At 39.3% G+C, this 24,617-nt stretch overlaps 1 protein-coding gene and 1 long non-coding RNA gene across 2 annotated transcripts in view; one reads left to right on the top strand and one right to left on the bottom strand.

Moving 5' to 3' along the window:
• The window catches only part of LOC123549119 (TBC1 domain family member 20-like), a 121,293-nt gene that overhangs the window by 56,252 nt on the left and 40,424 nt on the right, over window positions 1-24,617 (bottom strand). The window contains exons 2-3 of the mRNA XM_053545662.1: window positions 16,406-16,585; window positions 6,335-6,415 (exon numbers count right to left, since the gene is read on the bottom strand). Coding sequence (XP_053401637.1) covers window positions 6,335-6,415; window positions 16,406-16,585 — 261 coding nt within the window. The remainder of the gene's footprint in view (window positions 1-6,334; window positions 6,416-16,405; window positions 16,586-24,617) is intronic.
• On the top strand, window positions 1,021-3,299 carry LOC128557693 (uncharacterized). Its single transcript, XR_008371324.1, has 2 exons — window positions 1,021-2,282; window positions 2,725-3,299. It is a non-coding gene; the product is annotated as an uncharacterized LOC128557693 (long non-coding RNA).

The raw sequence follows: 24,617 nt of genomic DNA on the forward strand, positions 1-24,617 counted from the left end.
GCATGTCCAGTCAACCCGTTTCAACACTCTTGGCCTAGTGGTTCTCAAGTCACTGTTCAGGCTCCTGTGACCTTGACCTTTGATCAAGTGACCCCAAAAGAAACAGGGGTCATCTACTCTGCATGTCCAATCATTCTATTAAGTTTCAACATTCTAGGTCAAGTGGTTCTCAAGTTATTGATCGGAAATTGTTTTCCATATTCAGGCTCCTGTGACGTTGACCTTTAACAAGGGCGTAGCGCCAATTACGCAGTTTACGCAACTGCGTAATACTTTTTTGGCTGACTTGACTTTTTGAAATATGAAATATTGAAGAGCATGTTTTTTAAAAAAAAAAATCAAGTTCATATCCAATGTATTTCATTTACTACATGTATAATTTATAAACATGATATGGTGTAAACGGGTTTGAACTTAGTGCAAGAGTACTGGGTACCGAAAGCAACCTTAATCAATAATCTAGGTCAGTTTTGACACCTGCCAAAATGTCACATTTAACTCCGTCTATACCGATGACGTCACTCCTACGTAGCACTAACTTATCGTTTACATGTATGTGTAGCGATTCGGTTCTGGTCACTATTTAGAGTACAGCATTATATTAATATAATACACGTACGAGTACGCAAATATCTAACTGAATTTTGTTTCATACTTTGTAATTTCTGTAAAAATTACAGATTATATATGTGATAAATATATATCTATATATATTACAAAGGTATTTTTGAGCTCTATATAGATCTCTCTATATATTTAATAGAGATGAGCTCCAGAAAACCTCCTCGACCTCTTCCTGGACAAAAGTCCATTTTTCAGTGTTTTAAAACCCCAAATTCTACTCCAGATGACAGTGAAAGTTCATCAACTGTTCCTGCTGATAATTCTCAGTCATTTTCGGATGACAACACAAAATCTTCTCCCAAAGAGTCCATATCTTCCCCAAAACAATTTCAGGCAGATCACTGCCAGAATGATGGGTACTCAGCGGGTTGCTCCCTGGGTGCGCGGTTTCTAGACATTGGAACCATTGATGTCACAAGAAGACTCCGAATGTCTGATTCCATGAAAATGTCGACTTTAATATCAAGGTTTGAGCCTTCGCGGAGTTGGGTAAAGCCTAAAAGCACTCACGGCAAAAGCGGGGCAGCTAGGCGTGTACCTGACCTAGTGTTTGATACTGAAAACTACCCGTATTTAAGGTATAGTCCTTCAGTCAATGGTGTTTTTGTGCAACTTGTTTTGTCTTTAATTCATCTGAAAACACTCTCGTTGCTAAGCCCCTTGTAGACTGGAGCAATGTGTCTAGTATTATAGGGATGCATAAAAAATCACCTGATCACAGTAATGCAATGACTAAAGCTGACAAATTCATGAAAATATGTCAAAATCAAGAAAAAAGTGTTGTTGAGTTTGGCTCGAACGCTTACAGAAACAAAGTCGAGAAAAATAAGAAAGCCTTGACATCTATTGTTAAAACAATAGTTTTGCTGGGAAAATAAAACATAGCCTTTCGTGGCAAAACAGCAGAAAAAGTAACTTCAGAGCTTTGATAAATTATCGCGCTGAAGTAGACAGTGATTTGCACGACCATCTAGCAAATTCTCCCAAACATGCACAGTATTTAAGCCCCTCTATTCAAAACGAATTCATACATATATGCGGCAATCAGATTTCGGACTCTATCGTGTACCGTTGCCAAGATGCGAGGTACTTTTCTATTCTTGCAGATGAATCTGCTGATGTCAGCAATACAGAACAGTTTGCTTTTTGTCTGCGTTATATTGAACGTCAGAGTTCCGGGAAGCATGTGCTCCACGAGGATTTTCTTTCATTTGTTCAGACAACAGAAACAACAGGTGAAACACTACACCAGTTGCTACAAGATGAAATACACAAACACAACCTGAACCCAAACTTTATCGTCTGACAAGGTTACGACGGTGCTGGGAACATGTCCGGTTGTCACCGTGGAGTGCAGGCAAGATTTTCTGCAGAATTTCCAAACGCAAAGTATATTCACTGTCGCAACCACCGTCTAAACTTAGCAATATGTCATGCTTGCAGGGTAGCGTTTGTGCAGTCGATGTTTACCGTTGTTGGGGATGTATTGTTTTTTAATCACAATTTCTCCGAAACGTCTCGGAGTTTATAGCTCTCATAACGATGACGGAGAAGCCTTAAAGAAGTTCTGCCCAACACGGTGGTCTCAGCACTCGGAAAGCATCACTGCTTTCTATACCCACTTCAAGTCAATTCTAGAAACACTTACTGACCTTCAAGTTGGCATGGACACCAAAACTATGTCCACAGCGTCAAGCCTTCAAAAGGCTGTCCTGTCTTTTGACTTTGTTGTCGCTTTGTGTTGCGTCAGCGGTCCCTTAGATACATTGAATCCTTTGACGGATTCAATGCAAGACCCTCAATGTGACTTGGTCAAAGCAGCACAGCATGCTAAAGTTCTTCATGGGTTGCTGGCCGAGAGACGCAATGACATTGGGTATTTTGGAGGACTTTGGGAAAAGGCTGTCGCCTTGGCAACTGAGCATGACATCAATGTCTGTCAGCCTCGAGTTGCTGCAAGGCAACAACACAGGAATAACATAGCCGCAGAAAACCCAAAAGGCATATTGGAGGTTGAATATGTTTGTACCATTCATGGATCACCTTTTGTCCCAACTGCACGACAGACTGTGCCTCTCGACTACAAGACTGAACGCTCAGTATTTATTGCCAACAAAACTTCGGCAACTTTCGCCCGAAATGTTGGCCGATATCAAGTAGGAGTATTCTCCGTTCATAGATTGCCAGGCAATAGATACTGAACTTGATGTCTGGAAGAGAGTTGCAGCAGATTCGCCCATACAAGGCTTGGCAGAGGCAGTTGATGAAACATATCAACTATACCCAAACATACATGTTGTGCTGAAGATCCTCCTGACAATGCCAGTGTCAACGGCCTCTGCTGAAAGATCATTTAGTAGCCTTCGCCGCCTTAAAACTTATCTAAGAAATACGATGACCGAGGAACGGCTGACTGGACTCGCTCTGATGCATATCCATCGCAATCACCAGATCGATATCGATAAGGTTATACGTGATTTCGATGTGTCTGGGCATCGACGAATCGCACTGGTTTTTGATAATTGAGGCAATAACAAAATCAGAAGCATGTAGAGAAAGCAAAGAAAAATACTTCTGTCTACATAAAACCGTATAAAATTGAATAAAAATACAAAACTAATAAAAATACACACACAAAAAAAATAAAAACAACACTAAAAAAAAACAAAAAAAAAGACGTCGCGGGGACATCTATGAGATCAAATTATGTACTCATCACCGCCTGATGAGACCTATTGGAGAGGTCGAAACGTATTTTTTCCTACAATAGGAGAGATCGTGTTTGTATACGAATCCGTTGTATATTCTATTTTTAGAACTGATAAGACAAAGATCGGTGGGCAGACGCCGAGCGTCCATGTTTTTTTTGGTTAAAAGTGATGTTTTTCTAACAACTTAAACTTTCTTAAAACACAAACGATATCAATATTTTTTTGATCAGTGGAAAGAATATAAAACAAGCAATTTATTGATAACTTTTATATATTAAATTGAAAATTTCGATCCCATACACAAACGATGTAAAAACATTTTGTTTTGCCCACCGCTAGATAAACATGTGTTGATGCGTGACGTCAGGGCGATCTCTCCTATTGTACTTTAATCATTTCCTTTTTTGACAACATTATATCTCGCTATATGCGTTTCTTAAAATGCACCAGAATGCGTCTTTTCGTGTTCTTTTTTTCAAAATTTTCCCGGGGGAGGACCCCCGGACCCCCACCTCTGGGAGGGGGACATCCCCTCCCACACTCTCCCCTCTCGGCACTTCGTGCCTCGTACTGCGTACATTTTTCAAAATCCTGGCTACGCCCCTGTTTAACAGAGTGACCCTAAAATCGATAGGGGTCATCTACTCTGTATGTTCAATCATCCTATGATGCTTCAACATTCTGGGTCAAGAGGTTCTCAAGTTATTGATCTGAAATGGTTATCAATGTTCAGGCCCCTGTGACCTTGACCTTTAAGGGAGTGACCCCAAAAACAAATAGGGGTCATTTACTCTGCTATGAAGTTTCAACATTCTGGGTCGAGAGGTTCTCAAGTTATTGATTGGAAACAGTTTTCGATGTTCAGGCCTCTGTGACCTTGACCTTTAACAGAGTGATCCCAAAATTGATAGGGGTCATCTACTCTGCATTACCAATCATCCTATTAAGTTTCAACATTCTGGGTCAAGTGGTTCTCAAGTTACTGACCAGAAATGGTTTTCAATGTTCAGGCCCCTGTGACCCTGACCTTCAACAGAGTGACCCCAAAATCAATAGGAGTCATCTACTCTGCATGACCAATCATCCTATGAAGTTTCAACATTCTGGGTCGAGAGGTTCTCAAGTTATTGATTGGAAACAGTTTTCGATGTTCAGGCCTCTGTGACCTTGACCATTAACAGAGTGATCCCAAAATTGATAGGGGTCATCTACTCTGCATTACCAATCATCCTATTAAGTTTCAACATTCTGGGTCAAGTGGTTCTCAAGTTACTGACCAGAAATGGTTTTCAATGTTCAGGCCCCTGTGACCCTGACCTTCAACAGAGTGACCCCAAAATCAATAGGGGTCATCTACTCTGCATGACCAATCATTCTATGAAGTTTCAACATTCTGGGTCAAGTCGTTCTCAAGTTATTGATCGGAAATGGTTTTCCATGTTCAGGCCCCTGTGACCTTGACTTTCAACGCAGTGACCCCAAAATCATTAGGGGTCATCTACTGTGCATGACCAATCATCCTATGAAGTTTCAACATTCTGGGTCAAGTCCTTCTCGAGTTATTGATCGGCAATTGTTTTCCATGTTCAGGCCCCTGTGACCTTGACCTTTGACGGAGTGACCCCAAAATCAATAAGGGTCATCTACTTTGCATGACCAGTCATCCTATGAAGTTCCAACATTCTGGGTCAAGTCGTTCTCGAGTTATTGATCGGAAATGGTTTTCCATGTTCAGGCCCCTGTGACCTTGACCTTTGACGGAGTGACCCCAAAAACAATACGGGTCGTCTCCTGCATAAGCCCTACCAATCTATGAAGTTTGAAGGTTCTAGGTCAAATGGTTCTCCAGTTATAGCTCCGAAATGAAGTGTGACGTACGGACAGAGGGATGAACGGACAGGGCAAAAACAATATGTCTCCCCCAGAGGGTGGGAGACATAATAACTCTGGAACCTACGATTGGATCTAACAGGTTTGACATGGAATCCAAGATTTATTGTTGTTGAAGATATTTTGGAAATTTGTATCAAATCAAACCATAAATGAAGTCTCTATATGGCTGTAAAAGCCAAAATAGCAAATTTTGGACCTTTAAGGGGCCATCACTCTGGAACCCATGATGGAATCTGGCCAGTTCAAGAAAGGAACCAAGATATTATGGTGATACAAGTTGTGTGCAAGTTTGATTAAATTCAAATCATAAATGAAGCTGCTATTGTGCAGACAAGGTCAAAATAGCTAATTTTGGCCCTTTCAGGGGCCATCACTCTGGAACCCATTATGGGATCTGGCCGGTTCAAGAAAGGAACCGAGATCTTATGGTGACACAAGTGTTGTGCAAGTGTGATTAAATTCAAATCATAAATGAAGCTGCTATTGTGCAGACAAGCTCAAAATAGCTAATTCTGAGGAACCCATAATATAATCTGGCCAGTTCAAGAAAGTTTGGTTAAAATAAAATCATAAATGAAGCTGCTATTCTGCAGACAAGCTCAAAATAGCTAATTCTGAGGAACCCATAATATAATCTGGCCAGTTCAAGAAAGTTTGGTTAAAATAAAATCATAAATGAAGCTGCTATTGTGCAGACAAGGTCAAAATAGCTAATTCTGGCCCTTTCAGGGGCCATAACTCAAGTTATGGTGATCCAAGTTGTGTGCAAGTTTGGTTAAAATAAAATCATAAATGAAACCATTATCGTGCAGACAAGAAATTGTTGATGGACGGACGGACTGACGCACAGACGACGGACGACGGACGAAGGGTGATCACAAAAGCTCACCTTGTCACTATGTGACAGGTGAGCTAAAAATGGTTCCCCAGTCAAATATCACTTCTGAAGGTATGATGTCAATATTATTTGGATAATAAATACTAAATACTTTCGAAATTCATGTGAACTGATTTAAATACAACATAAGGACCTTGAGCACTTGCAATGATTGTTATGGCTGTGAGTGCAAGGTCAATTCCTGTAATGTTTGTAATAGTATATTTACCTGGAGGAAATCTTTTTAAGGACCTGTTAACATCGAGCACCACCTGGTTATAGTCTCTGTGACCATGTAAAGTTTCCTCATCTGAAATACAAACATCACATGACACTTTATTATTATTATTATACCAGATTTATATAGCGCCCTTTATAAACATGTTCAAAGGAGCTTTACATATAGCAAGCGCAGCCACACAGGCTGCGAAATTCATCCTCTGCTAGTACAGACACAGCGCGATCTGACAAGAGGGACAGAGTGAGATAAAGCCCCCAGAACAGACAGAGAGAACTTTTTAGATACAGATGTGTCCTGCTAACTTAGCTTAGCTTTTTGCGAAGACAGTCTGGTTCTTTAACGTGCCCGTATATAGCACTGATACACGCAAAGCCGTCTTTTCTGGGAAGAACCAGTACAGGCCTCTAGTTAGGTGGGAGACACTCAAGAGCATCTCAGAAATTTCCAGTGCCTGGACCAGGATTCGAACCCTGGACCTTTGGACTGACAGTCAAGCATGTTACCACGAGACTACTGGCCCACCTATACTTCATTTCAAAAGAGGCAACAAAAAGTGAAATAACGGAGTGTACCTTGGTGATAGCAAAACTTGCTTATATTCTTACTAGTATCATATGCAACATAAACTTTAAAGCACTTTATGTGTATTTTTCACTAAGTCAAAGACCATAACTCCCAAATAGAACACCAGGTGCACAACTTAATATGCTATAGAACAATCTTCTAATGTTTTATGACTCTAGGTCAAATACTTTGTAAGATAACTGTGATCAAAACTTGTATGCCCATAATGCATATTTTTGACTAAATCAAGTGGCATAGCTCTGGTCTGACCAAAGAAATTCCAAACAAGACCCCAGGTGCACAACTTGACACGCTGAATAATATTCCTATTATGTTTCATGACCCTAGGTCAAATACGCTTTAAGATATATGTATGTGCGACACAAACTCGTATGTCCTTATATGCATATTTTTTACTAAGTCAAGGGCCATAACTCTGGTATAGCTCAGTGAAATTTCAGACCAACCACCATTTACAAAACTTCACAAGGTGAATAATTTTTCATAATCCTAGATCATATGCAATTTGAGATACATGCAACACAAACTTTTAGGCAGTTTTTATGCATAATTATTTTTGGGTCATGGGCAGTAACTGTGGCTACATGAAATCCCAATAAAAATGCCATGTGCACAACTTCACATGATAAATGCCCAGGGTTCATACAGATCTTGGATACAAGAATTCCTTGACTTTTCCATGACTTTTCCATGACATTGCCTGGTTTTCCATGACGCAATCCAAACATACGAAACTCGAAATAAATGCAATGATACACTCATTTTATTGGCATACAAAGAGCAATCTTGCAATCAGGGAACATTTTTTGGAAAAGTTTATCACTGTCAGCAGAAGATTTGTATGATTGATGTGATGTTATTAGTTTCAGTGTCCATAATATTTCAGCCCTTGTTACATCCTCCTTAGACACAAAGGAGTCTATCCCACTGGCACTTTGTCTTAGACATTGTTCTTGAGTGGGTGGGGGAATACACATATCAGACACTACAGTTTCCTCGGGTTTTGTTTCCACAGGTTTGAAAAAAGATTTTAATGTGCCACATGTTTTTGTCGTTTTATCACGGAGTTCAATGCTTGCAACGTGTTTTCCACCTTTCATGTGCGATTTTATTGCAGTTTGGCCTGTATTTGACAGATCGATAAGTTTGTCACAGACGGTGCATAAGGCTTTCCTGTTATCCGACTTGAAAGGCTTTAACCATGCTTTGTACTGTTCATTCCTTTCCCAGTTAGTGTTATATCGGCAACTTCTTTTCTGACTCATATTTTACTATTTTTAGCTATTTCACGCTTAGTTTCGTTTTTAAAAGTACAACGAAAATAAACCGGAAACGGTGCAATAGTAAACTTAACGGTCATTTGTACCCAACCAGATTCGACCCCAATATTGACGTAAATTACTGATTGTTCGATTACGCGTTTAAATCTGGACTTTTCTGATATTAAATTAAAACAGATGTAATCGTTTTATGCACATACAGACTTATTCCAGATCACTTTCCTACTTTCCATGACGATATTTTAATTTTCCATGACATTTCCATGACAAAATGCAAAAATTCAATTTTCCCTGACTTTTCCAGACAAATCTCGTTTTCCATGACTTTTCCAGACCTGTGCGAACCCTGAATGCCAATCCTGTGAGATTTGATGACTCTGGAGTTACACAAACTTGGACAGACAATGGCAACTCTTAGTGCCACCCTCCCCCTTCCAAAAATATTCTAAGAGGCATAAAAAGATTGATTTCCACTACCATATAAATAAAATTAAATATCAAAGCTAAACAACTATACAAGAAGTGCAGGTACTTGTATATTTAGGCGACAATTTTCACTTTTTCTTTCATTGTCCATTTTTCTTTTTGTCACTCATTTCACTTGCCTTGGAAAGACTTCTTTATCATTTCAGAAAATATGTTTTTAAAACATTAATCAAATCTTTTGAAATTTTATTCAATTATGTTGTAATTATATACTGAATAACAAAGAGACAATTTCATTAATTAAAGTAAATATATTAGAAATATGACCATACTTTTGATAATTTTCTGACTGCGAGTTCAAACACCCTTTCCAATTTGATTCCTTTTCGATTTTGCAACACTAGTTGTATTTTACTTTCACAGAATTGCACTTATCGTTTTTCATGCACTCACTCAAGATATATTTAAATAATACTTAGTCTGGGGTTGTTCAACAAACTTCTAGTGTAGCACATTGGAGCCATCTATCTGGCCAAGGACAATCAGGTCTACACTTATCATGGTCTGGACTTATTATAGTGAAGGCCATCACTCTAGTCAAGGACTATCAAGGACTATCAATTATCAGTCAAGGTCAATATAATCCCTATCTGACCACAAACCAAGATTGTATTAGATTAATATATGCAAAAAATCTATTAATATTTCAAGTTGATAAAGTTCATGGTTTCCTAAAGAAAAGCATTATGTCCTTGGATTAAATAAATGTCTTGTATATGTGTCAAACTATTGTCTTATAAATAAACAGGTTCTGTGGTGGTAAGCTCGACCTTATGTTCGTAGTTCCAAGACTTTCTGTGAAAATTTCTTGATATTGTTTCACAAGAGATTTTATTTGAGTTATTTGGTCTTTGGATAACTGAGGATTGATTTTTACAATTGATTTTCTTTATATGCTTCCGACCCTCCTATTCTGACAAGATTGAGCAAATTTTCTTCATCAACTACCCCTGTCTCTGTACTAAGGCCAGAGTTCTTTGATTTTTCGTTACTCAGACCCGCCGACCCTATTTTCCGTCATTTTCGAAAAAAAAAAAAAAAATTGAAATTTCAAAAATTTCAAAATTATTTTCGGGCGACGATCGATGTTTTGCTGCATTCTGACGATGACAACGTTGATATTCGTCAGCGCATTATCCTTCAGTGTCATATAGGCGCAATTTCCGCTCAAATGGAAGCGTCTCCCGTACGTAAACAAAAACTTGTGTGAAATTTAAGATTGTCTTTGAACAATTTATGCGCGATGGAAAAGCAGAATATTTGGTTTGTGATCTAGTATATAGACAATAAAACAATGAAAAAAGTTCTGTAAAGGCCAAGAAGATGAAAGATAGAAAAACTTAGCGAAATGATTACGGTCAGTAACGGTGTCTCAAACTGTTAGAAAAACATAGATTTACCCGACATAAATAACAACGGCAACATTGAATGTGAATTTGACATGCCTTTGACAGTTATATATTACATGGGGATGAGGTATATTTTACATGGGGATGAGGTACAGGAGCAACAAAGTGCTGCCAAACAAAGGAGTCATCCGTTTCAGATTTTGGGTTGTTTTTTTTTTACCAGGAGGGAAAGGGGCCAAGGCCTGTGATTTGGAGCAAAAATAGCTCGGTGTTTGGGCAAAGGGGAATAAAAAACCTGATGTAAAGTCAGTTTTTGGGGAAAACTGCATAATTTAAAAGATATTTTCCGAGGTAATGACCCTATTATGAAGGGGATAAAACCCTGTGATATGCTTATGAAAACACATATTACAAGTTGCCTGACTGGATGCATCTATCTATATACTCCACTGCATACAAATCCCCTTCAGGGACCTATCTAGCTACTTATAATGCTTTCAGTCATTTTCTGGCCATCGAATATAAAAATAAAGAGTGGCCCGACTTTGAATCACTTGCCCCTAACCACTGTAGGATCGAGCCCCACTCAGGTCATCATGTGAAAAAGATATCCAGCTGGCTGACGGAAGGTAGGCTGTTCTACCCAGATGGCAATTCTTGCCCAGTGTGGTACCTGGGGTCTTCCTGCACCATTTAAGTCTGGAAAGTCACCATAATTATGACCTATAAAATTATGTCAGTGTGACTTATAACAAGACAAATAAATATTAAAACGTATTAAATAAAGATCTTGGTCAGAAAAGTTTGTGAATTAAAAATAAAAGTATGCACATGCTAAAAATGAAATCAGCCAATCAGACCACTGAAAATGGTTTGTTATTCAATCATCAATTTAATACTCGCCAGAGATGTTATGACCAAGGGCAAATAGTACCCATGCCCAAAGAGTGATTTTGTTAAAGTTTTTGAAATCATCAATTTTATGTTCAAGATAATAAAAAAGTTAAACAAAGAATGGTAATTTTCTTTGTATTACAGGTTAAATGCGTATTAAAGTAGTGTTAAAATCCTTTCAGGCAACACATTTGAAGTGATCACTTATCATTGTTTTAGTAAATTTTACTGCCCTTCCCCCCCCCCCCCCCCCCCCCCCCCCCCCCCCCCCCCCCCACACACCTCCTCTCAACAATTTTCTGCCCAAAATCCGAGTAACAAAATATAAAACAAGAGCTGTCACAGGAGACAGCGTGCTCGACTATTTCGATGCTGGATAGTGAAACTGGGCACATCTCAGGAAAATAGAGTGTTTAATGACTCCAATTGTGGATGAAGATATTGCACAACAGTCTATGTCAAAAATATCAGTAATAACAGAGGTAAAGATAAAATGTATCAAAAAACTATGAAAGTATATCCTAAGCAAAAAGGGGCATAATTCATTAAATATTGGTGCCAGAGTTATGCACCTTGTGTCATATGGTGTGGGTGATGATGTTGAACAACAACTTTAAGTTTGAATCCATTCAGTAATAACAGAGACAGAGTGAAAGTGCATCAAAACTTTAACCTAAAATTCTAAGTAAAAAGGGGGAATAATTAATGAAAAATTGGTGCCAGAGTTATGCACCTTGTGTCATATGATAAGGGTAATGATGCTGAACAACTGTTTAAGTTTGAATCAGATCCATTCAATAATAACAGAGATAAAGTGAAAGTGCATAAAACTTTAACCTGAAATTCTAAGTACAAAGGGGAATAATTCATGAAAAAGTGTACCAGAGTTATGCATCTTGTGTCATATGATGTGGGTGATGATGTTGAACAACTATTTTAAGTTTGAATCAAATCCATTCAGTAATAACAGAGGTAGAGTGAAAGTGCAAAAACTTTAACCAGAAATTCTAAGTAAAAAGGGGGAATAATTCATGAAAAAATGGTGCCAGAGTTATGCACCTTGTGTCATATGATGTGGGTGATGATGTTGAACAACTATTTTAAGTTTGAATCAAATCCATTCAGTAATAACAGAGATAGAGTGAAAGTGCATCAAAACTTTAACCTGAAAATCTAAGTGAAAAGGGGGGATAATTTATGAAATATTGGTGCCAGAGTTATGGCCCTTATGCCAGATGATGTGGATGACGATGAGGAATAAGTATTTCAAGTTTGAATCAAATCCATCAAGTAATTACAGAGATAAGTTGAAAAAAAAGAAAGTGTAAAAAAACTTTAACCAAGGTTGGGACGCGGAAAGACGCCGACGCCGGGGCGAGTAGGATAGCTCTCCTTATACTTCGTATAGTCGAGCTAAAAACTCTGGCCTAACATTGGCCTCGATCACGGCGACACTTCCTGCAAAAGTATCTCGTCTTTCCTCATACTTTTTGTGTAAACTGATATGGTAAAGCCCTATTTTGTCACTGACTTTTACTTCAAAATCCATTTTATTGACCACATCAACTACTTCGTAAGTTCCTTTTCATGTCCGTCTTCTATGCAGTCTTTTAACTGTTCGTCATCTAATGATATAGATATGCATGAGGCTGAAACTTTCCAGTCATCAGACTGTCTTTCTGCACCTGGCTTGCCTTTCTCCAGTCATTGGGTGTAGAATCTTGTATTCCATGCCTATCTCTTTGTCTCTCTTCATAAGATCCCCTACTGGCCAAAGCAGACCCACTTATCTTCCTCCTATTTTGGTCTCTGCAATCCCGTGCTATATGACCCTCCTTATTACATAAGTAACATACAGGCTTTTTAAAAGCTAGCCTTTCTCTTTGCAGTGGCTGAAATGAAGGTGCCCTACTTGGACGTTGTAGTGGCCTATTGGATGAGGAATTATTTTTCATAACCCTGTTTGAGGTTATAGTACCACCATGTGCTTCAACGTATTGTTCTGCCAACTGTGTGATCTCAGCTCTTGATTTTGCGACTCTTTCCTTTAAGAACAAAGCAAGGTCTGTGGAACAAGTTTGGATGAACTGTTCTCTGATCATAAGGTCTTTCAGCATTTCAAACGTATTGTTCCGCCCGGTTAGGTCAGTAGGTAGAGCTTGGTCTACGGATCTCAGGGTCGTGAGTTCGATCCTTGGGCGAGGCGTATGTTCTCCGTGACTATTTGATAAACAATATTGTGTCTGAAATCATTAGTCCTCCACCTCTGATTCATGTGGGGAAGTTGGCAGTTACTTGCTGAGAACAGGTTTGTACTGGTACAGAATCCAGATCACCGGTTCGGTTAACTGCCCGCCATTACATTACTGAAATACTGTTGAAAAATGGCGTTAAACCCAAAACAAACAAACAAATCAAATGTATTGTCAACTTCTGCCATCTCTGTCCATCGACTGAAATACCTGTCCAGCCTTGCCATAAACTGAAAAACAGTTTCACCACGCTCTGGCTTGATTCCTGAATTTCAATCTAAAACCATCCTCTGTTAACTGATAACGCTTCAGCACGGCTTTCTTTAATGAAGGATAGTCATTGGCTTGGTCTGGAGGCATGCTTGTATATACGTCCAGGCCTTTTCCTGTGAGTAATGAGCTGAGGCTTACAGCCCATGTCCCTTCTTTCCATCCCTGGCTTTTTGCAAACCGCTCAAATCGCTCGAGGTATGCATCCATATCATCCTTACTTTCCTCAAACTTCGGTAGCCTTGGCCGCAATGTTTTACTGCTCAAGTGCTCAGCACTTTTATCAGCTCCTAAAGCTCCGGCCTCAATTTTGATTTTAAGCAATTCCAGCTCATGCTCATTCAAAGCTAAGTCTTGCTCCTTTAAAGTTCTTATCTTTTCCAAACGTTCCAACTCATACAATCTTTTCTTTTCTGCCTGTTGTTCCTCATAATCCTTTTTTTGTTCCTCATAATGCCGTAACTTCTCAGCCTGTTCAAGCTCAAACAATCGTTTCTTCTCAGCTTCTTGAGCCTCAAACCTATGCTGTTCATCATCATAACACTGTCTTTCCTCATCTCGTCTCAGCATAGTATTACGCTCCTCACGTTCAGTGCACTCCTTTTCTTTTCTATCCACATAATCACTCACTCAGTTCTGTACACGAAAAGCCCATTCGTTCACCCATCGCTACCAATTTATTGTAGTCCATCTTGAAATCTTCAGTTGGAACTATCTCTAAAGCTCAACTAAATGTGACTCAGACTATCTTCAGTCACAGTGCTTTCTGGTACACCAACAGAACGTTAAAACCACTAGTCTCTGTACCTCCTTGGATATAGATCCTGGACGAGCCCCCAAATTGTCAGGATACGAGTTATATGACCCAGGGAAGTGCCTATGCCTTTAGTATCTTGAACAATGTTTCTGGGCCCAATCGTTAAGGTGACTATGTTTTAGACTAGCTGACAAACGATGTAGAATGTCCTTTGTTAAAACATATAGCTGGTGAGACCAAATATCCCATATGTAGAATTTTCCTCTGGCTACCTTGCCTAAATGATTCATATACCAATGATTCGTAAATGATTTTAATATGAGCTAGACAAGTTCAGGGATCAGGCAAACTAATAAATGTTTCAAACTAACAATTTCCAATTAGCTCAAACTCCTATAGGCTGGAGACCATATACTTGACTGGTCTTTTTGTTGCAGTTCCCGTCAGACAATGTCTTTGAATCAACAACATACGAGTTGACCCGTCTATAAGCTGGAACTCTCCTACTCTCAGTAGATTAAATTTGGGTCTCTGTCTCAGATTTCCGATGCTCAGCCTATATTTGCTACTACCATAAACGTAAAACTCCTATGCACTGGCCCTATAGCTCGAAACCTGAGCTCTCTGTCATCAATCTACCTATTTATACCTTAGCAGACGTGCTATTTTTAGAACTTGTTTCTGATTGGTCCAAATTTAAACATAAAGTTTTACAAAGAGTACTTGCTCTATCAAATACCTGGTTCCCTTTAACTTTTGTATATGACTTAATGTGTAAGCTGGGATCCAGCTATCCACATAATGAACCCAAATCAGCCACAAATGAACCAAATCCTATTATTAACAGTAATTCAACAATAATTATAGCAATGATAGCATGAAAGGAGATTCATGCACTATCTGTGCTTATGTGTAACATTATGAATATATCAAACATACAAATTATTCTGACAGCAACAGCGACCTTGACCTTGACCCAAATGACTCCAAATGCAATTCCAACCTTCGTCTTCTTACCATCTATCTAGAGGCCATGTTTGGTGTCTATAGCTTGTTCCAAACTTAAGTTATTGTGCAGAAACCAAGTTTGGCACACGCCCATCCGTCCGCCTGACATACCCCAATCTAATAACTGGTTTTCTATGAAGTTAAAAAGGGGCACAAACCTGTCAAGATTCAAATCAGAGTTATGGGAATTGTTTCTCCTGGTGCAGACTTTGATACTGAATAACTAGTTTAAGTTTCATGACAAAAACTTTGATAGTAACAGAGACATTTGACTTTATCAAGAACTTCACCCAAAAAATTCTAAGTTAAAAAGTCTGTCAAAATTCAAATCAGAGTTATGGGGATTGTTTCTCCTAGGGTTTAGACTTTGATAGTAAATAAGTATTTCAAGTTTCAAGTGAATAGCTTTGATAGTAACAGAGATATTTGACTTCATCAAAAACTGTAACCAACTTACTTCGAAAAGTCAAGCTAAAAATGCTAATTTCTACAAGGTCAAGGTCACTAGGGGACCAGGACTCACCATGGGTGTGTTTCTAAATCATCCTACAAGGTTGAAAAGAAATATATAACGTTTTTTTTTTTTATTTATTCCCAACTGTTGACGTTGTCGCCGTCCCCGTCGCCGGAATTTGGATCACGCAAGTCTCGCTTTGCTTCCACAAAAAGTGGGCTACACAAAAAGGGTTTTTATCTTTGTGTCTGGAAATATGCACTGAAGTCTTGTTCTATAGTTGAAGAATATTGTGCTCCTAAAGTTGCACAATATTTCTGCTGCAGAACTTGTCTCCATCTAGCAAACTCGCTGAAACTTGAAGGGCTGAATTGTAACAGTTGAACTTTCTATTAGGCTTTACTGAAATCCTTCAAATCATGTCTGAAATATGTCTATAGCAGTTACCACTTCTGCCATGTTTCATTTAAATACTCCAAACCATGTTCTAAATTTGACTTTGTACAGACAGACTAAAAGGCAGATGGACCAACAATGCCAAAACTAGATCTTTCTGAATGTGGCTGGGAATGATAAAGACTTTCCAGGTAGTAGTTCAACTTTTCTTACCTATGACAGAATGTCTTTCTCCATTGTTTTCACATAAAGAAACACAACCACTAAATCCAGGAAATTATTAATAATAATATGGTTTAATAAGGCAGATTTTTTGTGTGTAAAATACCTGGCTTTGGTGGAATGCTTTCCAAATCTATCCCAACCATTTTTGGCCATGCCTCTTGTCTTATTTCATTTGTAACAAATCCCCCAGGACTGATGGCAAACTCTTGCAGTTTGTTGATGTTAACAGAATCCTCTGCAAGAATCTTCTTGATCTGCTGTACCTTCTCTTTGGTCTTCTCACCTAGAAAGTGGATAAACTACTTTAAAAGTTTTACAGTAACAGACTGACCCTTTACTATACATGTAATACAGCTACCTTGCTGAAATACTACTACAAGTAATACAGCCACAGTGCCGAGATACTACTACAAGTAATACAGCCACAGTGCTGAGATACTGCTACAAATAATACAGCCACAGTGCCGAGATACTGCTACAAGTAATACAGCCACATTGCCGAGATACTGCTACAAGTAATACAGCCAGAGCGCCGAGATACTACTACAAGTAATACAGTCACCTTGCTGAGATACTACTACAAGTAATACAGCCACCTTACTGAGATACTACTACAAGTAATACAGCCACCTTGCTGAGATACTACTACAAGTAATACAGCCACCTTGCTGAGATACTACTACAAGTAATACAGCCACCTTGCTGAGATACTACTACAAGTAATACAGCCACCTTGCTGAGATACTATTACAAGAAATACAGCCACAGTGCTGAGATACTACTACATGTAATACAGCCACAGTGCTGAGATACTACTACAAGTAATACAGCTACCTTGCTGAAATACTACTACAAGTAATACAGCTACCTTGCTGAGATACTATTACAAGAAATATAGCCACCTTGCTGAGATACTACTACAAGTAATACAGCTACCTTGCTGAGATACTATTACAAGTAATACAGCCACCTTGCTGAGATACTATTACAAGTAATACAGTCACCTTGCTGAAATACTACTACAAGTAATACAGCTACCTTGCTGAGATACTATTACAAGTAATACAGCTACCTTGCTGAGATACTATTACAAGTAATACAGCTACCTTGCAGAGATACTATTACAAGAAATACAGTAACCTTGCTGAAATACTACTACATGTAATACAGTAACCTTGCTGAAATACTACTACATGTAATACAGTAACCTTGCTGAAATACTACTACAAGTAATACAGCCACAGTGCTGAGATACTACTACAAGTAATACAGTAACCTTGCTGAAATACTACTACATGTAATACAGTAACCTTGCTGAAATACTACTACAAGTAATACAGCCACAGTGCTGAGATACTACTACAAGTAATACAGTAACCTTGCTGATATACTACTACAAGTAATACAGTAACCTTGCTGAAATACTACTACAAGTAATACAGCCACAGTGCTGAGATACTACTACAAGTAATACAGCCACAGTGCTGAGATTCTACAACAAGTAATACAGCCACAGTGCTGAGATACTACTACAAGTAATACAGCCACAGTGCTGAGATACTACTACAAGTAATACAGCCACAGTGCTGAGATACTACTACAAGTAATACAGCCACAGTGCCGAGATACTACTACAAGTAATACAGCCATCTTACTGATATACTACTACAAGTAATACAGCCACAGTGCTGAGATACTACTACAAGTAATACAGCCACCTTGCTGAAATACTACTACAAGTAATACAGTCACCTTGCTGAGATACTGCTACAAGTAATACAGTCACCTTGCTGAGATACTGCTACAAGTAATACAGCCACAGTGCTGAGATACTATAGGTAATACAGCCACAGTGCTGAGATACTACTACAAGTAATCCAGCCACAGTGCTGAGATTCTACAACAAGTAATACAGCCATCTTACTGAAATACTACTACAAATAATACAGCAACCTTGCTAAGATACTACTACAAGTAAACCAGTCACCTTGCTGAAATACTACTACAAGTAATACAGCCACAGTGCTGAGATACTACTACAAGTAATACAGCCACAGTCCTGAAATACTACTACAAGTAATACAGCCACAGTGCTGAGATACTACTACAAGTAATACAGCCACAGTGCTGAAATACTACTATAAGTAATACAGCCACAGTGCCGAGATACTACTACAAGTAATACAGCCATCTTACTGATATACTACTACAAGTAATACAGCCACCTTGCTGAAATACTGCTACAAGTAATACAGCCACCTTGCTGAAATACTACTACAAGTAATACAGTCACCTTGCTGAGATACTGCTACAAGTAATACAGTCACCTTGCTGAGATACTGCTACAAGTAATACAGCCACAGTGCTGAGATACTATAGGTAATACAGCCACAGTGCTGAGATACTACTACAAGTAATCCAGCCACAGTGCTGAGATTCTACAACAAGTAATACAGCCATCTTACTGAAATACTACTACAAATAATACAGCAACCTTGCTAAGATACTACTACAAGTAAACCAGTCACCTTGCTGAAATACTACTACAAGTAATACAGCCACAGTGCTGAGATACTACTACAAGTAATACAGCCACAGTCCTGAAATACTACTACAAGTAATACAGCCACAGTGCTGAGATACTACTACAAGTAATACAGCCACAGTGCTGAGATACTACTACAAGTAATACAGCCACCTTGCTGAGATACTACTACAAGTAATACAGTCACCTTGCTGAGATACTACAACAAGTAATACAGCCACTTTGCTGAGATACTACTACAAGTAATACAGCCACCTTCCTGAAATACTACTACAAGTTATACAGCCACCTTGCTGAAATACTACTACAAGTAATACAGCCGCAGTGCTGAGATACTACTACAAGTAATGCAGCCACCTTGCGGAGATTCTACTACAAGTAATACAGCCACCTTGCTGATATACTACTACAAGTAATACAGCCACCTTGCTGAAATACTACTACAAGTAATACAGCCACAGTGCTGAGATACTACTACAAGTAATACAGCCACCTTGCTGAAATACTACTACAAGTAATACAGCAACAGTGCTGAAATACTACTACAAGTAATACAGCCACAGTGCTGAAATACCACTACAAGTAATACAGCCACAGTGCTGAGATACTATTACAAGTAATACAGCCATCTTACTGAGATACTACTACAAGTAATACAGCCACCTTTCTGAAATACTACTACAAGTAATACAGTCACAGTGCTGAGATACTACTACAAGTAATACAGACACAGTGCCGAGATACTACTACAAGTAATACAGCCATCTTACGGAGATACTACTACAAGTAATACAGTCACCTTGCTGAAATACTACTACAAGTAATACAGCCACAGTGCTGAGATACTACTACAAGTAATACAGCCACAGTGCTGAGATACTACTACAAGTTTTTGTTTTTTTGTTTGTTTGTTTTGGGTTTAACGCCGTTTTTCAACAGTATTTCAGTCATGTAACGGCGGGCAGTTAACCTAACCAGTGTTCCTGGATTCTGTACCAGTACAAACCTGTTCTCCGCAAGTAACTGCCAACTTCCCCACATGAATTATCAGAGGTGGAGGACTAATGATTTCAGACACAATGTCGTTTATCAAATAGTCACGGAGAACATACGCCCCGCCCGAGGATCGAACTCGCGACCCAGAGGTCCGTAGACCAACGCTCTTACCTACTGAGCTAAGCGGGCGGGCCACTACTACAAGTAATACAGCCACTGTGCTGAGATACTACTACAAGTAATACAGCCACAATGCCGAGATTCTACTACAAGTAATACAGTCACCTTGCTGAGATACTGCTACAAGTAATACAGTCACCTTGCTGAGATACTGCTACAAGTAATACAGTCACCTTGCTGAGATACTGCTACAAGTAATACAGCCACCTTGCTGAGACACTACTACAAGTAATACAGCCACAGTGCTGAGATACTAATATAAGTAATACAGTCACCTTGCTGAGATACTACTACAAGTAATACAGCCACCTTACTGAGATACTACTACAAGTAATACAGACACCTTGCTGAAATACTACCACAAGTAATACAGCCACAGTGCTGAGATACTACTACAAGTAATACAGCCACCTTACTGACATACTACTAAAAGTAATATAGCCACAGTGCTGAGATACTACTACAAGTAATACAGCCACCTTGCTGAAATACTACTACAAGTAATACAGCCACAGTGCTGAAATACTACTAGAAGTAATACAGCCACAGTGCTGAGATACTACTACAAGTAATATAGCCACAGTGCTGAGATACTACTACAAGTAATACAGCCATCTCACTGATATACTACTACAAGTAATACAGCCACCTTACTGAAATACTACTATAAGTAATACAGCCACAGTGTTGAGATACTACTACAAGTAAAACAGCCACAGTGCTGAGATACTACTACAAGTAATACAGCCATAGTGCTGAGATACTACTACAAGTAATACAGCCACTGTGCTGAGATACTACTACAAGTAAAACAGCCACAGTGCTGAGATACTACTACAAGTAATACAGCCACAGTGCCGAGATTCTTCTACAAGTAATACAGCCACAGTGCCGAGATACTACTACAAGTAATACAGTCACCTTGCTGAGATACTACTACAAGTAATACAGCCACCTTGCTGAAATACTACTTTAAGTAATACAGCCACAGTGTTGAGATACTACTACAAGTAAAACAGCCAGTGCTGAGATACTACTACAAGTAATACAGCCATAGTGCTGAGATACTACTACAAGTAATACAGCCACTGTGCTGAGATACTACTACAAGTAATACAGCCACAGTGCCGAGATTCTTCTACAAGTAATACAGCCACAGTGCCGACATACTACTACAAGTAATACAGCCACAGTGCTGAGATACTGAGATACTACTACAAGTAATACAGCCACAGTGCTGAGATACTACCACAAGTAATACAGTCACCTTGCTGAGATACTACTACAAGTAATACAGCCACCTTGCTGAGATACTACCACAAGTAATACAGTCACCTTGCTGAGATACTACCACAAGTAATACAGTCACCTTGCTGAGATACTGCTTCAAGAAATACAGCCGAGCCGCAGTGCTGAGATACTGCTATAAGTAATACAGCCACCTTGCTGAGATACTACTACAAGTGATACAGCCACCTTGCTGAGATACTACTACAAGTAATACAGCCACAGTGCCGAGATACTACTGCAAGTAATACAGTCACCTTGCTGAGATACCACTACAAGTAATACAGCCACGGTGCCGAGATTCTACTACAAGTAATATAGCCACCTTGCTGAGATACTACTACAAGTAATACAGCCACAGTGCTGAGATAGTGCTACAAGTAATACAGTCACCTTGCTGAGACACTACTACATGTAATACAGCCACCTTGCTGAGATACTGCTACAAGTAATACAGTCACCTTGCTGAGATACTACTACAAGTAATACAGCCACAGTGCTGAGATACTGCTACAAGTAATACAGTCACCTTGCTGAGATACTACTACAAGTAATACAGCCACAGTGCTGAGATACTGCTAAAAGTAATACAGCCACCTTGCTGAGATACTATTACAAGTAATACAGCTACCTTGCTGAGATACTACTACAAGTAATACAACCACCTTGCTGAGATACTACTACAAGTAATACAGCCACAGTGCTGAGATACTACTACAAGTAATACAGCCACAGTGCTGATACTACTACAAGTAATACAGCCACAGTGCTGAGATACTATTACAAGTATTACAACCACAGTGCTGAGATACTGCTACAAGTAATACAGCCACCTTGCTGAGACACTACTACAAGTAATACAGTCACCTTGCTGAGATACTACTACAAGTAATACAGCCACAGTGCTGAGATACTACTACAAGTAATACAGCCACAGTGCTGATACTACTACAAGTAATACAGCCACAGTGCTGATATTACTACAAGTAATACAGCCACCTTGCTGAGACACTACTACAAATAATACAGTCACCTTGCTTAGATACTTCTACAAGTAATACAGCCACAGTGCTGATACTACTACAAGTAATACAGCCACAGTGCTGAGATACTACTACAAGTAATACAGCCGCAGTGCTGAGATATTGCTACAAGTAATACAGCCACAGTGCTGAGATACTACTACAAGTAATACAGCCACCTTGCTGAAACACTACTACAAGTAATACAGTCACCTTGTTCAAATACTGCTACAAGTAATACACCCTTCTTACTGAGATACTACTACAAGTAATACAGCCACCTTGCTGAAATACTGCTAAAAGTAATACAGCCACCTTGATGAGACACTACTACAACTAATACAGCCACCTTGCTGAAATACTGCTACAAGTAATACAGCCACCGTGCCGAGATACTACGACAAGTAATACAGCCACAGTGCTGAGATACTTCTACAAGTAATACAGCCACAGTGCTGAGATACTACTACAAGTAATACAGCCACAGTGCTGAGATACTGCTACAAGTAATACAGTCACCTTGCTGAGATACTACTACAAGTAATACAGTCACCTTGCTGAGACACTATTACAAGTAATACAGCCACCTTCCTGGGATACTACAACAAGTAATACAGCCACAGTGCCGAGATACTACTACAAGTAATACAGCTACAGTGCTGAGATACTACTACAAGTAATACAGTCACCTTGCTGAGATACTACTACAAGTAATACAGCCACAGTGCTGAGATACTACTACAAGTAATACAGCCACCTTGCTGAGATACTATTACAAGTAATACAGCCACAGTGCTGAGATACTACTACAAGTAATACAGCCACCTTGCTGAGATACTACTACAAGTAATACAGCCACAGTGCTGAGATACTGCTACAAGTAATACAGCCACAGTGCTGAGATACTACTACAAGTTATACAGCCACAGAGCCGAGATTCTACTACAAGTAATACAGTCACCTTGCTGAGATACTGCTACAAGTAATACAGCCACCTTGCTGAAATACTATTACAAGTAATACTGTCACCTTGCTGAGATACTACTACAAGTAATACAGCCACCTTGCTGAGATACTACTACAAGTAATACAGCCACCTTGCTGAGACACTACTACAAGTAATACAGTCACAGTGCTGAGATACTGCTACAAGTAATACAGCCACCTTGCTGAAATACTATTACAAGTAATACAGCCACTGTGCTGAGATACTGCTACAAGTAATACAGCCACTGTGCTGAGATACTACTACAAGTAATACAGCCACCTTGCTGAGACACTACTACAAGTAATACAGTCACCTTGCTGAGATACTACTACAAGTAATACAGCCACAGTGCTGAGATACTACCACAAGTAATAAAGCCACAGTGCCGAGATACTGCTACAAGTAATACAGCCACAGTGCCGAGATTTGTTTGTTTGTTTTGTTTGTTTTGGGTTTAACGCCGTTTTTCAACAGTATTTCAGTCATGTAACGGCGGGCAGTTAACCTAACCAGTGTTCCTGGATTCTGTACCAGTACAAACCTGTTCTCCGCAAGTAACTGCCAACTTCCCCACATGAATCAGAGGTGGAGGACTAATGATTTCAGACACAATGTCGTTTATCAAATAGCCACATAGAACATACGCCCCGCCCGAGGATCGAACTCGACCCCGCGATCCGTAGACCGACGCTCTACCTACTGATCTAAGCGGGCGGGCTCACAGTGCCGAGATACTGCTACAAGTAATACAGCAACTGTGCCATGATACTACTACAAGTAATACAGCCACCTTGCTGAGACACTACTACAAGTAATACAGTCACCTTGCTGAGATACTACTACAAGTAATACAGCCACCTTGCTGAGATACTACCACAAGTAATACAGCCACAGTGCTGAGATACTACTACAAGTAATACAGTCACCTTGCTGAGATACTACTACAAGTAATACAGCCACCATGCTGAGATACTACTACAAGTAATACAGTCACCTTGCTGAAATACTGCTACAAGTAATACAGTCACCTTGCTGAGATACTACTACAAGTAATACAGCCACAGTGCTGAGATACTACTACAAGTAATACAGCCACAGTGCTGAGACACTATTACAAGTAATACAACCACCTTGCTGAGACACTACAACAAATAATACAGCCACAGTGCCGAGATACTACTACAAGTAATACAGCCACAGTGCCGAGATACTACTACAAGTAATACAGCCACCTTGCTGAGATACTACTACAAGTAATACAGCCACAGTGCCGAGATACTACCACAAGTAATACAGC

Source organism: Mercenaria mercenaria, chromosome 6, assembly GCF_021730395.1.
Source record: "Mercenaria mercenaria strain notata chromosome 6, MADL_Memer_1, whole genome shotgun sequence".
Taxonomy (NCBI): Eukaryota; Metazoa; Mollusca; class Bivalvia; order Venerida; family Veneridae; genus Mercenaria; species Mercenaria mercenaria.